Source organism: Bipolaris maydis, assembly GCF_028858645.1.
Source record: "Bipolaris maydis strain C4 unplaced genomic scaffold PSV08scaffold_2, whole genome shotgun sequence".
In the NCBI taxonomy this organism is placed as follows: domain Eukaryota; kingdom Fungi; phylum Ascomycota; class Dothideomycetes; order Pleosporales; family Pleosporaceae; genus Bipolaris; species Bipolaris maydis.
The window spans coordinates 1,991,223-2,008,135 of NW_027093858.1; the positions used below are offsets into that span (position 1 = coordinate 1,991,223).

A 16,913-nucleotide genomic window follows, 5' to 3' on the forward strand; every position below is an offset into this window, starting at 1 on the left:
GGTTTGGTAGGAATGAAGTTGGATAAAAAGACCGGCTTGAAGTTGCGAATTCGACTTTCGAAGTGAATTTGAAAAGTGAGTGATCGTCAACCTGCGAGACCGAGAGAGAATGGAAGTGATGATAGATCGAGTGATGCTGATCTGATGATTTGCAAAAGATGCGCAACTGCCTATCTTTATACCACTTGAGATGCCATACTTCTTGAAAACACAAACACCAGGCTTGAACGCCAAGTCGTTACTACAGTATCAACGATACAGGTACCAAGACAGGAGCATAAACACGAGAAACATCTGAATCCCTTAGCATAGACGTTACTCGTCTAGCATTCACAGCGCACGGCCTAGGTGGCTGTCACCAACTACACTCAAACACACACACGCTAACAACTATTTAGGACAAACATGGCCAGCATGAATAGTTCTGTTGCGTAAGCATGGACAATTGCGGCACGTGAGCATGAATAGTTCAGTCAAGAGTAAACACTTAGTACGGGTGTCACGTGTTTCAAAGCGTTCTCGAAGACTATGCGTTGACTTTAGCTTTGTATGGGCACTCTAAACCAGTCTTAAACAGGTATTGTCACAATGTGTAGCTACTCAGAACCCAAACAGTGCTAATTATGCGGTATACTGTACCTCTTGGCACCGTGTAGCGTAATAGAGCCGAACCGATCCCGCGCGAGTTAGCGTCGCGTTACACATGCCTTGATCAAACAGTTTCACTACTAAATTTAGTTTACTCCGTAGAGAATCCATGGAAATACACAGAGTGTGCTATACCATAGTATCGCCGTCTAGACCCTCCTCTTCCCTTTCCCCACAAGGCTGCTTGCCTAGACACCACAAGCCTTGTACCAAGGCCCATCATGCGCTGGCCCCTCCCCCAAAGCGCCGTTTGATCGACAGCAGCGGAGAGTTTCTCAGCTTACTGTATGAGCGAGGGAACGCTCAAAAAAATTTCCTCTTCGAGAAGGGGATCTGCATCCTGCAGAATCAATACACTACCTTATGTTTGTGGAGCAAAACATCATCGCAACTAAATCTCGCCAGGACCATCGATGATACTGTTGCTAGTGAAAAGCCATGCAAACTATGGGAAATACCACCACGGCACTACTAAGAAATCTATCGTCTGGTATCATTAGCCCAGTGAAACGCGTGCAAGCACGTGCAACAGCGTGGGCTCAAAGGCATTGCGACGTCCAACGTCAAACCAACCAGACTCCCTTGGCACCCCCAGACAATCAAGCGCCTGGTACACTCACCAATTTTTTCCTTGTACCGTCAGTGCAACAGGGTCTAAGAAAAGGTCAGTGCTAAGATCACGCCTTTTTCTGAAACTGGGGGTGAGAGTTGGGGCGCGTATGCGGCTCAAAGCGTAAGGCGTGAGCAGTGTCTTTTCTCTTTCTCTTTTCTTAGCGACCGGGGGGAAGTGGGGGTGGGGGTGTATTGAAAGGCATGAATGGGGCATGATGGGGGTTAGATCAGATGCAGAATATAGTAACAAGACATGCTTTTATTCTATCTGAGAGTTGGGGAGGCATGGAGCTTGGCGGTGTTTGACGGGTTGCCAGAAACATTTGGTGGGTTAAAGCGACGAGGTGGATCGTGGGTCAGCAATAGTTGAGGTCGATATAGGAGGGACGGAAATAGATTTTTTTGAAGTTCTGGATAGTCTGGGGTCTGGCGGGTCAGAGACTGGATGAGTGTTGAGGCTCACCACCCCGTGGAAGTTGCGCATTGAGGCGTGGAGATGTGTGCGGAGGTGTATACAACACATTTTTCGATTCAACAAGCTGTGGCCAAACGAGATCGAACGCAGAAACGCGTGTGTAGAATGATGACACTTTGTGTCGAGCTGCTTTGCACCGGAAATGTCTTGCAGCAGCATCTTGATGCAAAACGAAGATGAATAACGCACCATGGATTGTCGCTGTTTGCGCTAGAATCTGCCAAAAAACGTGATAAAAATTGCACGGAGAGGTAGGAACAACGCTGGTGCCAAACGGATGCATAGTTGTTGCACGTTTTTGACACGATGTAACGTGGAAGACTTGTTTTCTGGGTGTGATGGCGCAAACTTTGTGCGAGCTGTCAGATCATAGTTTGTGACGGGCGTGATGCCACTACAGACAGCCAAGTCCACAAACCAGAATGTTGTCTAATGACCTGTATGGCGTTTTTTTCGGCAATGTAACAAAACAATATTGTGTAGTCTGGCTTCTGATGTCATTGCTCCTGAGGCGACGATGCAGTGTTGCTTGTTGATTGTCGCTAACCATGAACGCATTTTTTTTTCTGGAATATACATAGCTTACTCTGTACACCATCATACATAATTTCTGAGCACATATGAGAGTAAAAGATGGAATGAAATACAAACAATGTGGATTCATTAATACAAGCAACATGAAGTAATCAGATACATAGTTGACTCAGAAGTTGATTTTTACAGAAGTCAAATGTAGGAAAAAAACCGAGAAAACTTTATTTGACGTTCCAGGAAAATCGAACAGAAACTGGTTTTAGCACTGAAAAAGTGTTTCAAAATCCAGGAGGTACTCTCCCCAGAAAATTTGACTTGACCTTTTTTTGTTACGTATGTCTGTTTGCTACATAGCGTATCAGATCAGTCATGTCAGAAAAGTATGAAAGACCGCACCCCAACCTGCCGGAATCGGGTATCGAAAAATAAACAAGATTTTGCAGTGACAAGAAAATAGAGAAGACTAATCTGTGTTACTGGGTGATGGTGGTAGAACAGAACTATAGAGAAAAAACAGCACTTGTCAAAATAATGAAGCCATACATGGGTAAGCCCCCGCACTGCAATGCGTTAAAAATGATTGATTTCGTATACAAGAGTATCCCACCAATCTACGTGTGCTTTCAGATCACAACGGCTGAATTTCTGTGTTCAAAACAACAAAGAATTCTCCTGTGAATTGTTGGCATTGAATAATTGAAACAGTAAAATGTGCAAAAGAAAAAACTCGGAATACGTGGTCCATAGCTACTACAAGATGGAAAGGAAAAGCCTAACAAAGAAAAAAAATACCATCCTAAACCTTCTCCTTGTCATCTCCTACAATGTGAACCTCAACCGGTTCAACTGTAATCTGATCTGTCGAAAAATTCCTCGACCGCCTAAACACGGCATCCTCAAGCGTCTCATACACACGCGTACCCTTCCTCTCCGCATCTTCACTACCTACACCTGGCGCATCACGTAAATTCCATCCAAACCGGGCAAAGCGGTCGCGCACCCGTTCGTTCAGGCCCACAAGTCTAAACTGCGTGTTCTTACCGCCAAACGCCTCGATGTCAGCTTTGAGGTCTTTGAGCGCAGTCAGACCAGTGGTGTCAATATTGTGCATGGCACGCATGTCCATGACGACGTTGCGGATTTGGACAGGCTCATCGATAATGTCTGCTTTGGAGCGGAGACGTGCAGCGCGGTCTTTGCCAGCGACACTCCAGTTGCGGTTTGCGTGCGCAGCTTCAAGTGTTGCGACATCGCCCGAGTTGTATGTTTGGACATTGTCGAGGCACTGGTTCTTGATGTGGTATGCATTATAGAAAAGCATTGATTGGTGGATGCGGAAGACTTGGGTGTCCATGGGGACGGCATGTTTACCTGGTATACGCGCGTTGGATTCTACGGCGATGGTTGTGACGCGGCGAACACGGTGGAAGGCCATGAAGAGGAGGTGGTAGGCAATATTGAAGCCAACCGCCGTACCGATGCCGACCTCTGATGAGACAAAGAGAGTGAGCCAGAAGGCGAGCATGGAGGTGATGAAGTCGACTAGAGAGGTGCGCCAGTAGCCGTAGAAAACTCGGACGGGGACCACAATGTGCCATACTGCCGTAACGATGATGGCTGCTAGTGTGGCCTTTGGAATCCAATATAGTGCTGGCGAAAGTTTGAAGATGCTGAGAATGACTACACCACCAGCGACTAGACCGTAGGCAGGTGACTTGACCCCAGACTCAGAGTTGACTGCAGTCCGCGACATGGCGCCTCCGACAGACATGGATGAGAAGAACGAGTTGAAGAAGTTGGTGAAGCCAAGGTAGACAAGCTCTTGGGCAGCATCGGTTACATATCCATTCTTTCGACCGAATGCTTTAGCGATAGCCAGATGTTCAAGCGCCGCAGCTATAAAGGGGGCAATGGAACGAGCAAATACTTTGCTGATGAGAGCTGAGTCGGGCATGCGAGGCGTTGCAATGCCATTGGACTTGACCTTGCTAAGCGCCCAAACAGGATCATCCTTCTCAAGATCAATGTCCTTGTTGACAGCGTATGAGATACCCGTGAAAAGAACAAGGACAACAGCACTGCGTCCAAGCGCCAGTAGCCAGATGACCTTGTTCTTCTTTCCCCAGCGCTGGCCCATCTTCTGCATGAGATAGAGCAGCAATATCCCACCAAGACCAACTCCACATGTTGGTCCATCATATTGAGGTATCTTAGCGAAGAGGTCGTGTATGATGTGGGCTGTGCCGGAGCGAACCGAGATTCCGAATAGGGATGGAATTTGGCCAAGCATGATGACGATGGCTGCCGCCGAGATGAAGCCGCTCAAGACTGGTACAGATATAAACTCTAGCAGGAATCCCAACTTCAGCAAGCCGAGCGCCATGGAGTATATTCCAACAGACATGGCAACGGCTGACGCAATGGCCTGGGGACTGTATCCGTCTTTCGAAACATCTTCGATAATCTCGGCAGTCAACAGACCCATAAGTGATGTAGGGCCAGTTGAGAGATCTATAATTGCCATTAGTCTACAAACTTCATAGGAGCGAGGGTATTACCTTTCGAGGTGCCCATGATAAGGTAGAGGAAGTTGGGTAGCCAACTCGACATGAGGCCATACTGCCCTGGAATTGTGGCAATCTTTGCGTACGCAAGTGACTGAGGGATGAGCAGCACGCCGACTGTGATTCCAGCTAGAGTGTCGTTGAGAAACCATCTTGGGTTGTACTTGGGAAGCCACTGAATGATTGGGGCCTTCTGGAGCAGGTACTGTCCAGCGACCGAAGGAGCAGCACGGAAAGCCTTTCCGCCATAGCGTACAGTGCGTTGAATGGTGGTGTCTGTAGTTATCGCTTCATGGCTTTGCCTGGCTTTCTTCCTAAAGTACTCCATGATGAATTATCTGTGGGGAGAAAAATAGCAGACCACTCCAGGGAAGGTCTCGGCTAGAGAAAGCAAGACAATCTAGAGAGCAATTGTATTGCACATTTGGAAGCATAGATATACAGCCTTGAATCCCGGTAAAGTGGTTTATCGGGCGGACGGGAGCCTCATGCAAGCGAACCTGGGCAGTGGATGTTGGCCTGAGATACGCACCTACAGAAGCTCAAGCCAGTACACCCATTCCTGAGCTTACTCGCATGTGAACGTGCCGGCAACGCATAGGCAGGTTACTACGTCGAAGCACTGCCAATCACTCCATTCCGAGGCGCGTGGATCGATTCCGCATTGTCCAAAGACGGAAAGGAACTGCAAAGGGCGTATTTGATACCCTGTTGAACAGCGGACCTACCGTCTTGAGGAACCGGTGCGGATACCGCACTGAGTGGAGACATCTGCAAAGTGTCCATTCTAGGTTTTGTCTGCGAGGCCACCACGAAACAACGCAAAACGAGCAGGTTGCTTAGTGTGACTAGAGCACTGGCGGCAACATAGATGATGCTTGCTTGGCTGCATACGCAGTATGCTTCTAAGCTGTGCCGACCTAAGCTTGAGTTACATGCCGCGTTTTGCCGCAACGCCGTACTGAGGTGCCGTTGCCTTTACTCGGCTGTCCGCACAGACGACTAGATCTTGAAGTAGACATTCTTATTTTTTCAGTATCCTAGAATAAGGCTTCCCATGAGCGAGGAGTGTAAGAAAGAGTTCATCTACCCCGCAGCACACGCCAGCGTTTTGAATTAGCGTCCGTCAGCCACCCGGGCCACGCCTTGTTGAAGCCCAGTACTAGCGCATTTGATTAAGCTTTCCGTCAAGCTCCACGAATGGGGGGCCAAGCATCCTTGTCGATTATCTCCCGTATGCCGGGGGATTGCAGCGGGGGATCGCAGTCTAAAGCAAGCGGTCATAGCACATGATTGAACAACGTGGGAGGTGCCCTTGCTGACAATAATCTCGGCGACTTGACAAGCCGCCGAAGCTGCCCACATTCCGGTGTACCTGATAACAGGATATCGACAAATCTCAACCCCACCTCTGCCACTGGCATCGAAACGCGCGAGATTTTTCCCGAATACAAATACGAGCATCACCATGTTCTAGGCAACGCTGTGTGACCGACGCCACAGTATGCTAGTCTATAGCGCGGATTACAGAGCAATTGCCACAACTGTGGCATGTGTGGAGGGGCCAATGATGAGGGGTTTTGGTGTGAGCCCAGCCAAGGACTCCAGGATTTCAATCGTCATCACTGCACGCTACTGTAGGCACTCGATACGTCGAACACCACCATGCCAATCCTGCATTGTGAAACCGACGCGAATCATGACAGCCCAATTTTGTCACCGAATGACTTGGAAACGCGACAACGATTTTCGTCAGTATGCTGCAAAGTACTGGTATGTCGAGGAATGCCAGACAAACATCCACGGCTAGGGGCAGGTGGAGCGGGGATAGGTTACCGAGGACCATGCATGCATGTATGCAATGTGACTTGGACGTTGTTGACCAATAAGCAAGACCTACGAGACGTTTTTCGCTTAGCCGTTCAGGAAGGTAGTGATCCAGATGGGTACTCTAGTAAGTTTCGTGGTGGTGTGTAGAGTGGGACATGATGATAACAATACATCTGGTGACCTGTTCGAGACCTTTCGAGTATTGCATCATGAATCGGTAATTTTGCATAGTCCACGTTGTTGTTCCTGGGGTTTGCTGTGAAAGTAGAAGGTGCATTTTGTGTCTCTCCCGGCTTGGTCAAGGAGCTATGGTAGAAGACAAAAGTCAAAACGGAAAACCGGCAGCGGGTACGATGATCACTGTATCGCTAGCGATGCTTATCCGGTGGGTAGAAACGTAGAACGCATGGTTAGTGTTCACGCAGTTAGGTAGGATTCCCGAAGCAAGTGTATTAGTGAAAAGCACATGGACTTGTATGTCGAAGACCGATCATCATGCCTCGATGCTCGCACATATCACGGAAATATGACATTCTACGAGTTAATCCCTCCAATGGCGGTGATAGATCGGAAATCCGGGCGAAGCCAAGCAGAAATCCCACTCAGTTGATAACGTTAACCGGACATCGAAAACATGGCTTGTGTAGCTGAAGGATGATTGGATAAGGCGTGCCATATGTGTAACGAAGAGGGGTTGTCTGGCGCTCAAAAGGGTGTGCGAAGATGTTGTGACTGTCTAGATTTTCGATAGACGGGACCAAGGTATGGGCGCGTAGGCGAACATATGTGGTTGCGTATGGAAACGGTCTTCATGTTGTCACAGAGAAGCAGCAGGGCGGGGCTGCAAGTCGCGCTTTGGAGGAGGCGTCTCTGTAGCAATGGTGTGCTGCTGCTGTCCTGGGTCTAGCTAGCTTCCAGAGGGTTGCGGCTCAGGGTGGCGATGATCAAAACAAGCCTGCACAGATGGAATGACGGATGCGACAAGATGGAGGATGGTGACAGTGCAGGGAGGAAGGCAAGGTTGAAGCCGAGTGAATTGTGTCGGAGACAAGCGTGCAAGCTCCGCGACGGCGTCGGTGCCAAGACGAAATTTGTTATCGATAGCAACGTCTGCGATGACCACGATCCAGGGACGGCCGACTGGCCGAATTAATTGCCCGTTCAGCAAGCATTTGGAGACATGGCGCGCAAGAAGAAAAGTGCACAGTCGGACGCGGCAACCAACGGGAGCGCTTCGTCGACACCGCCGCCCTCGGCTGCTCCGGCTGCTGCTACTGCTGCTGCTGGTGGAAGCACAGGGACGGCGAAGAAGGCGGGCAGCGAAGCCTCAACCTCTGCGCTCATCATCTGTCGCAACAAGTGAGTCTGGGGCCGGCATCTGCCGTCTTGCTGTCCTTGCCGAGCAGAACATGCCCTAATAGATCTTCTATAGGCATTGGCGCTACATTTCTTCGTTCCATGGACCCTGGCTGCAACTCCCTCCAGAAGTCCTCGAGTCGCTCGCCCATAGCAATTATCTCTCCCCTCGTCCACACCCCATTGATCCCGCCGTCTTTTACGACCTCGTCAAGATCCGCAAGGCGGTCGACGAGGCGACCAATCTCGCTGTGCGCGCCACCTCTGGCCTGACCTCGGCCGCCCTCAGCAACAGCCTCAATGGCGGCAATAGCATGCTGGGCGGTGCGGCCGCGCTGGGCATAGGCTACGGGGCAGGGGGCACGTCGAAACTGAGTAGGGAGCGGAAACATCGTATGAGAGAACTGGCGACGAACAAACTCAGCCAAGCATATCATCTCGATGAGATCGCGGCCAGTGTTGCGACCATGCAGAGCGCAAGCACGCTCGAGGACGTGGCGCACTTGGTGCTGCAGCGCGAGCCGACCAACGTGGATGCCAAGTACGTCCATTTCTTCCACGAGAAGATTCCCAGTCGAATGATGGCACAGTGTACGCCCCTCGACACGTTGAACGATATCATCGCAGAGCGGCCCAACGACGGCAGTCCGCTGCGCACGCGCGCGTTGACCAGGATATTCAAGGACGACTATGTAAACTCTGCAAAAGATCTGAGCGAAGCCCTGAGCACAGCGCGGTACATGATGGCACAACATAGAGCGGGAAAGGACCAGTTAGTCTTAGCAAAGACACTGCAAGAGCAATATGGAAGAGATTGGAGACAAGAAGTTAAGATACCCGACGAAGACCAACCCAATTCACTCGAGACCCAATTACTTTTTCATCGTGCCGGCGTCTACTTCACCATAGCATGCAGTCATGTTCATGCAGCCCTAGATGGTCTCCAGGAAGCCGAGGAAGCAAAGGCGCGGCGAGACGCCATGATTGCAGAGGGCAAAGACCCAGATCCCATGACACCAGAAGAAGCGCATGCAAACCATCTCCGTCTCGAAGCACGCAAACAAGTCCGACAGAACGCCAAACGCGCTCTTCGTGATTACCTCGCCTTTTTATCGCATTTCGACTACACACCTGGTGTTTCCGCAGAGGTGGCTGAAGAATTCTTGCGGAGGTTAAACGATTCAGCAAACGGCAGTAAGAATGGCTATGGAAACAGTAAAACTAAACCAAACATGAACCGACTAATAGAAGAAACAAACGGTAACGCATCACCGCCCATGTCCGAAGCGCTCGTTCCCCATCGTGGCGGTTTGACAAAGTCAAATTCCGACCGCGCATCATGGGCAAAACTGCCTCCACCAGAAATCTTCAAAGTATCCCAACTCTTCGATGCCGCACCCCCAGCTTCGTTACCGCCATATCCAGCATCTAGACCTCCATCAGCAGCCGAATCTGCTGCTGCAGCTGCTGCAACTGCATTCGCCGACAGCCATGAAAGCATTACCTACCACCCCCTTATCACCGACGCCCTACACTCTCTCCTCCTTTGTCACGCGCTCATCCAAACACCACCAAAAGAACACCTTCGGCATGCTCACAACGCCGCACGTCTCGCCCGCGTCTGCGACGGCTACCCCATTTTCCTCGCCGCCCGCTCACCCGCGCGCGCCGACTGGATCGAAGTGCTCCGACGAGCAGGAAACTGGATTGGACTCTCCACCTCATGGGAAAACTTATGCCGTCCTGCTCCCCTCCCAACCCACCACTACAACACAAATAACGGCACCAGCTCCAAAAACGGCACCACCACAACAGCAGACCTCTACACCAAAGCCAGCACAACTCCACCGCCCGAAACCCCCGCCCAACGGCGCGAACGCCAAAAACACGAAGCCATCCTCGAAGCCCTGGCTGATGAGCGAGTCGTAGACGAAGAATCATTCCAGCGCGCCGTCCGCGCCCGCGAGCGCCGCAACCGCGAAGACGAGGAGTTGGAAGCGAAACGTCAGCAGCAACATCTCCAACAACAACAACAACAACAACAACAACAACAACAACAACAACAACAACAACAACAACAACAACAACAACAACAACAACAACAACAACAACAGCAACAACAACAACAGCAATCAAAGAAGAGACATCCAAACCATACCTCCGAGCCCATAGCCACTGAAGAAAACGGAATCAGGAACGGAGATGCAGATGCGGATGGATACCCCATTACCCACTCCTCCCCTTCTCCTTCTCCTCCGCCTCCACCACCGCCACCACCGCCGAAACGTTGGGCCCAGGATGACGGGAGGGAATACCCGATTTCCACGGAGCGCGCTGAGGCGATTAGTCGCTGGGTTAGGGATGCGCCGCCGGTTGGGGATGCGAGTGCGGGGGGCGCAGGAGGAGTTAGGAAGAAAAGGGCAAAGGGGAAGGCGAGGAAAGGCGGGGTTAGTAGGGTTGGTGTTGAGAGTTTGCGCGAAGGGGTTGAAGGGTTGGGAGTAAGGGAAAGAAGGGAGGAGGAGGTTGACTAGATGGGATTATCCCCCTTTGGTTCTTATTCGACCGCGTCACTAGATAGGGAATTGGAAGAGGGAGGTTTCGGGTATAATATTTATCTAGTAGACTGTGTTGATGAAAGGGACCTATGATGGGATTTTTTTCTGAGTCTGCATTGGAGAATCTTGTACAGTTGGGCCATCATTCATGCTATTAATCGTGAGTAGCTACTCATCAGCTACTCATCGTTCAGGTCCCAGAGGCTTTTTTTTCAACTCTCGTCATTCATACCCATGAATGCCGTCCCACATTGAAAAGAATACCTTGTTCCCAATGAATAAAGCGCCGATCCATGACAAATGTCTTCCCACGCAGCCTTCAGTCCACCTCGTACTCCCTCTCCGTACTACCAACAGTAATATGATCCGATCCCAGCTGTGACATCTCCTTGCCTTCGATCTCTTCAAGTATCTTCTGCCACACCTTTTCGCAATGTTCCTTTGGCATCTGCCCATTACTCCACGTACACTGCAAATCTTCCTTTTTAATCTCAAACTTTTCATCAGCCTCACCTTCCTCAAGGGCATCATGGGGCTTCTCATGTGGAATGCAATGATTGAGCAATCCCTTCAGTGGGAGCATGTTGGCTGCAAGCCAGTAGGCGCGATGGAAGCGGCGATCGCTGGCCTTGGGCATGTCAAAGTCCCATTTTTCCTTCAGAATAAGGTCGGAACTGGCATTGAACAGGGCTGCTCGCCACGGAGTGATGGTCGTCCAGCGTATCTCCTCGTGTGTATGTGCGTAGCGTCCGTATACACCGATGGTCGTTGTGGTTTCAGCCGTCGGGCCCCATTGGAATGGATTCGCGGCGTTGTGGAGTACGAGAACAGAGAATCGGGTACCTCCCTTTATGAAGCCAGTGGTTATATGACAGTGCCATTTGGGTTTCTGTGGAAGAGAAGCGGCTCTCTCAAGGCAGTAGTCAATGTATGATTGGGCAAAATCGAACCTGGTGCCCGAGCGAAGCTCATAATGCCACACTGGCCATTTATAGGCTTCGTACTTGTCTGTAATACGCTGCCGGGTTCCTTCGCTCAGTGAGGGATCATGCAGTGCTGGCTTATCCGGGGGCCGCTGCACATGGGATAATGATGAGATAGGGATAGGGTGGCGAGGTGGTGGAGCAGGTGCGTACACTTGGGGTTGCAGACCAAGCCTTGCAGCCGAAGATCCATGACCTATGGAAGGGCTGTAAGATTGATTCTCTTCATTAGCAGCGCGCATGGGATCATAGACGGAGTGACGGAAACTGTACGAAGAACCAGGGCCCGATGGCTGAGACTGAATACCATTTTGACTCCCGCATGGGTAGGAGGATTGAGGAAGCTCCTTAGGTGCAGGGCCTGGAATAAGGGTGCGGTAACGTCGCGGAGGATTAGACGGCGCCGGTAAATCTTCATCACGGGATTTGCGTTTTCCATTGTTTTGAGGACAAGAAGGAGGTGCAGGAGGTACACCACACTGCATTGACGGTGTTGATTGTATCCTTTGTGCCTGTTCAGCCCGTTTTGCCTCCTCATTTTGTAGGAACTCTTCTCGTTTCTTTCGGGCAGTCTCATCCATTCTCAAGTTGTGTGTTGGCCACTCCTGGATGGGCGGGGACATCTGAAAAGGTGATAGTTGAGATGTTAGTTGTTCGGGAGAAGAGTGCAGGAGATTGGCACATGGGTGCAGTCGAGGTCGTGCCTCAGGGCGTTGCGATGGAGGCATTTGGGTATTGCCATAGGCAGGTACTGCATAGAGGCCTGTATAAGGCATGTATACTGGTTGTACCTGAGGCATCTGGGTTTGTTCCGACACAATTCTGTGCTGGTTCTGGGCATACCAAGAGTGCAACTCACTGAAGCCATCATCGCGATACTGAATAGGCAAAATAGGTGGGATTTCATAACCAATCGGTCGAAACAGAAGGTCCGCATAAAGGCCATGTTGATAACCTGGCTCTTGCTTATAGTTGTCCGGTTCAAGAGATGGTGGGACTGCTATGATGGCACCTACTGCGTCGTCCGAGTCATCCTTAGCCATGTTTGTGTACCAAGCGGCAGGAGCAGTGGAGTGCGAAGGTCCCATGGGATGCACCTTGAGTAAGTTGCGTTGACGATGTCATAATAGGAGTTAGGGAGGCGTGGGCTTGCTGGGTATTTATCTCTGGTGGAAGTTGTGGTGAAAGTGACAGGGAAGGCGCTAACAGTCAAGGTGATAGAAGGTGCGCCACATCTTCAGTCACTTGACCAGGCATCCGCAGAAACACCATAAGAATTGGGCTTTCCACTTGTAGCCTACATGTCGGTGAAGTGTGGATGCGTGTGGAGTCGCAGACGGCTAACGGGCCACGTTGAGCCCGCGACGTAGTTGCCAGAGTGCTACGAAACTGGCCGAAGATTACATGTGAGAGAGGCCTGGCTTGCAAATAGCAGTGAAACGAAAATGCGATGACTGTCGGGACGGGTAGTACTACTTGGCTTATTTTACCATTTAGGCATGTGAAAGTGGAAATGGGGGCATGGCCACGATTCATTGCGTGGGCTTACCGTCTGATCACCTTTCGGCATGCTCACCACCACGACTACCGACCACTCGACTTGATGCCCACACGGCAATGCCTGGCTGTTCTCGTGCAGCCAGCCAAAGAGACGTGTCGGACAGATGCCAAGCCCTCCAGGCAGACACAACCAGACCCATAGAGCGTTATGGAACAGGGCAAAATCAACAAAAACTGAAACGAACATGCATGCCCATATGTAGCCTTACCCAGTCTTCTGCCCTGTGAGTCATAATACATTCTCTACCGTACTCCATCTTTTGCCACGCTGGACCTCCCGAATATGCGCTCCAACGCCAAACAAACAAGAACAATGCAGGGCAACGCAGCTGAAGATGAGCGATATATCCCGCCCACACGAGTTCGAAGCTACCGACAAGACACCTCTTAAACAACGCGCTTGACCTAGAAAGCACATTAGTATGGTGACCCAATAAGCCGGTTGTCCGTTTCATCGCCTTGCGTACCTCAAAGAATCGCTTCAACCACCACACCTGGAAGAACCCCTGGGCTGCCAGTACGATGAGTTGGAAAATGCTCCACCACTTGACGCGCGAATTGGTGCTCTCGGCAGTGTTTCGGTGTACTCGCTCACGGGTGCTCATGTACATCTCCTCGTCCTTGACCTGCGCTACGAGCTCCGACATGGACCGCACTGATACCATTAGCATTTGCCCTTGCTTGCCTCAATTCAAACCTTCTTACCCTCCTTCTCCAAAGGATCTTGTGGGGCTTCGGATTCGGGGACGTAGACAATGCCGTGCACGTTGAACGAGACCTCTTTGGTGTTGGCGCCCCAGTGTTCGTTATTGAAGCAGTACGTGTACTTTCCATCCTCGGTCGCATCGAAAGAATGGTCACCGTTGGCTACGCCGCGCTCGTGGACTTGGTAGCTGCGAGAGGGAGTTTCAATCTGCCAAGTTGAGTTAGTCCTGCCACTGCAATTGACCTTGCCCAAAGCCTCGTGTCTCCCTCACGCACCCAAAAATCAATTTCCAGGTTCCCGCTGCCACCAAATTCCCGGTCGCCGACTTGGAACGTGACTGTCATCTTGTCGCCTTTGTGCAATTGCTCGTGGAAGCATTCGCGCTGATGAGCCTTCATCTGGATGTTGTGCGCTGTCGCAAATGACAGTAGACTGCTCGCCGCCGCGAGAATGGCGAATGAGGGGAACAGCATGTTTGCGAATGTTGTCGTGCTGCTTTGTCGTGCTCGAGATTTGGATTTGGGGAAACGCCAAGTACGTATACGGAGATGCCAGCTTGCCCGCAATTCCAGGGCCAGAACACTAGCGTCCCCCTTAGTCAGCGACAGCTTGATCTCCCCCCTCTTCAGAACGTATTCTTCATCCCAACCACATCTCACTTTTTCCTAGACATACCCCTTAGACTTTGCGTAGAAAAATATATGGTTATTGAGCACCTTTTCAAGTTGTGAAAACAATGTTCTCTCACTACAAAAATGCATAGCTATCACGTGTACCACCTTTACTCTAGCTATGATGGCGATCTGCGGCGATGGTAATACCATATCATCAATATCGAAACTCTGTGACAAAAGGATAGTACAATTAAGCAATTTATTGGAGATATTATTTACAAGTGTGAAATGCGCCTTCATCTCGTCGTGTGAAACATCTACTTTGCTGCAGCATCTCACTTCCTACTCGTCATACTGTCTTGTCTGTTCTTGAGTCATCTCCATTTCGTTTGCGCAGCCTACCTCACATTCACCGGTCCTGTCGACCCTTTTTTGGATCGTTTGTGGAGACCCTGTTCTCTCACCTCTATTGGAATCTACTTACAATTTGCCACTTTTGTTCGCAGCATCTGTGAGTTTTGACACGGATATCCCATGTACACGCACCATGCCCGACCCATCCAGCGCCCCCCGAAGATTATCGCTCGGTTACATTCTCGGGTTCAGTGATAAACCATACAAAGATCCGAAACTACCACCCCTACCACCGCGACCCAGAAGGCAGAGCCAGTTGGCTGAACTGGTAAGTCACCAGGTACTACATTGTATCCATTGCCGATTCTAATTGATCTAGGTCGCTTCCCCCGGAGGTTTGGTAGAGTGGACAGCAAGCGATGGACGCAAGGGTAGACTTACGGGAATGGGCAAGCCGCAGTTGACTGCCGCAAGTCTCGCCAAAGTCCCATCTGGGATCCAGCCACCAAAGGAGCATTCGAAAAAATCTACTTCCAAAAAGCTTGCTAGTAACGCCGAGAATCAATGGCCAACCGGTGGCTGGGATAATCTCGAGGTCACTGGTGGGTCCACAAAGTCGACTTCAAAGAAAGCACCTAGTCACAAGAACGATGTCTGGGGTGGTGGTGGTTTCAATGCCAGTGTTTCTAACAAAGGGTCCCAGAAGACAGCCAGCAACGTCGAAAATCTCTGGGGCTCCGGAGACGTTGGCAATATGTGGGTAACCCAAGCAGATACTTCCAATGGTGATACCAAGAAGGATGAGAAGAAAGCCGAAAAGGAAGGAGAGAGGAAAGATGACAAGAAAGAGGAAAGGAACGCCGCAAAAGCGACTAAGCAGGCAACTGAGAGTGGAGATTCGAATGAAACGCCAGCTCCAAACAACACTGCTGCAGAAGAAGGCGAGGCAAAGAAGCCAGATGATACAAACACATGGACTAAGGAGCAGGACAATCAGCTACTGCAGATGAAAACAGAGAATACGCCTTGGAAAACCATTGCTAGTAACCTCGGTAAGCCTGAGGGCCAGTGCAGAACAAGATTCAAGATAGTTAAACCAGTGGACTGGAAACCTGACAATGCAACAAATAACGCTGGTAAAGGGAATGCAGGTCAGAAGGACGCAAGGCTTGACGAACAGAAGCAGAAACAGGGAACCAAGGACAATAACAAAGACAGCAATAAGGAAGAAGACAAGAAAGACTCTGAAGTTCCAGATGTTTCCTGGGGTGGCACTTTTGGAGGAACGTTCGGTGAGACAAGTGACGACAAGCAGGGCGAGGCTGAGAAAGCCAATGATACAGGTACCTGGGAAACGGGTGATCCTACAAAGACGGGCGACACCAGCGATGCTAAAGACAGTAAAGATGTCTGGATCAATACGGATGGAGCCAGCGATAGCAAGGACAATGACCCTGTCGATCTATGGGGTGCAGCAGCCGCAGGTACCACCGCAGCAACCTGGGATAATACCAACCAGGAAACCAGCGCTGCCATTGAATCAGGCTGGGGTGCTAACAACCCGGAGGCCAATACTGCCACCGGCTGGGACACTACCAACCAAGAAACCGCCGCTCCGAATACCTGGGAAGTTCCAGTCCCTAACGTCCAGCAGCCCCCGAGTCCAGCAAAACCCGCATCAGCCCCCCGCTCTACCAAAGCACCATCCGAGTCCCGTTCGCGCCGTAGCACGTCCAGCAAGTCCAAGCCCAGCACGACTCGTCCTGCTGAGATCGAACTCGAGCCCGATGACACCTTTTCAGCCAATGACTTGCGCTTGATCGCCCGCATCCTGCAGCAGGACTGTTCCATGGTGTGGAGTAGGCTTAGTTGGCGGTTTCGGGATAAGACGGGTAGGACGCTGGATCCTGAAGTGTTTGAGAAGAAGATAACGGGGACTGTTGAGGCGGGTTGGAAAGGAGAGTGAGAGGGGTGGAGGGAAGGAGTAAAGGCAGTTCTTGTTCCGATGGCCATGTAGCTTCGAGCTGCATGTTTTGAGAAGAAGATGTATGCTAGGTTCCCTCGAGTATCCTCAAAATTAGGCTGTCTCATTTGTACGTATACCTAGCTAGTACAATAGTAA

At 50.6% G+C, this 16,913-nt stretch overlaps 6 protein-coding genes across 6 annotated transcripts; 2 read left to right on the forward strand and 4 right to left on the reverse strand.

The window, feature by feature from the left end:
• Positions 1–2,870: 2,870 nt before the first annotated feature.
• PSV08DRAFT_25326 (sulfate transporter family-domain-containing protein) lies at positions 2,871–5,231 on the reverse strand. Its single transcript, XM_014228896.2, has 2 exons — positions 4,828–5,231; positions 2,871–4,780 (listed from the first exon to the last, which is right to left on the reverse strand). The coding sequence occupies exons 1-2, from the start codon at positions 5,159–5,161 to the stop codon at positions 3,066–3,068; spliced, it is 2,049 nt and encodes a 682-aa protein (XP_014084371.1). The 5' UTR covers positions 5,162–5,231; the 3' UTR covers positions 2,871–3,065.
• Positions 5,232–6,442: 1,211 nt separating this feature from the next.
• PSV08DRAFT_267403 (uncharacterized protein) lies at positions 6,443–6,682 on the reverse strand (the record flags this gene model as incomplete). The annotated part of the gene is made up of 1 exon (XM_014228895.2): positions 6,443–6,682. One exon carries the CDS (start codon positions 6,677–6,679, stop codon positions 6,446–6,448), a length of 234 nt encoding a protein of 77 aa, XP_014084370.1.
• A 1,161-nt stretch (positions 6,683–7,843) lies between these two features.
• On the forward strand, positions 7,844–10,816 carry PSV08DRAFT_216011 (uncharacterized protein; the record flags this gene model as incomplete). The annotated part of the gene is made up of 3 exons (XM_014228894.1): positions 7,844–8,022; positions 8,096–10,023; positions 10,201–10,816. 3 exons carry the CDS (start codon positions 7,844–7,846, stop codon positions 10,548–10,550), a joined length of 2,457 nt encoding a protein of 818 aa, XP_014084369.1. The 3' UTR covers positions 10,551–10,816.
• A 77-nt stretch (positions 10,817–10,893) lies between these two features.
• Positions 10,894–12,645, reverse strand: PSV08DRAFT_170580 (uncharacterized protein; the record flags this gene model as incomplete). The annotated part of the gene is made up of 1 exon (XM_014228893.1): positions 10,894–12,645. The coding sequence occupies one exon, from the start codon at positions 12,643–12,645 to the stop codon at positions 10,894–10,896; it is 1,752 nt and encodes a 583-aa protein (XP_014084368.1).
• A 380-nt stretch (positions 12,646–13,025) lies between these two features.
• PSV08DRAFT_267408 (emp24/gp25L/p24 family/GOLD-domain-containing protein) lies at positions 13,026–14,354 on the reverse strand. Its single transcript, XM_014228892.1, has 4 exons — positions 14,099–14,354; positions 13,823–14,030; positions 13,585–13,772; positions 13,026–13,522 (listed from the first exon to the last, which is right to left on the reverse strand). The coding sequence occupies exons 1-4, from the start codon at positions 14,294–14,296 to the stop codon at positions 13,505–13,507; spliced, it is 612 nt and encodes a 203-aa protein (XP_014084367.1). The 5' UTR covers positions 14,297–14,354; the 3' UTR covers positions 13,026–13,504.
• A 630-nt stretch (positions 14,355–14,984) lies between these two features.
• On the forward strand, positions 14,985–16,757 carry PSV08DRAFT_172228 (uncharacterized protein; the record flags this gene model as incomplete). The annotated part of the gene is made up of 3 exons (XM_066091860.1): positions 14,985–15,119; positions 15,171–16,275; positions 16,336–16,757. 3 exons carry the CDS (start codon positions 14,985–14,987, stop codon positions 16,755–16,757), a joined length of 1,662 nt encoding a protein of 553 aa, XP_065949817.1.
• Between the last annotated feature and the right edge of the window lie 156 nt (positions 16,758–16,913).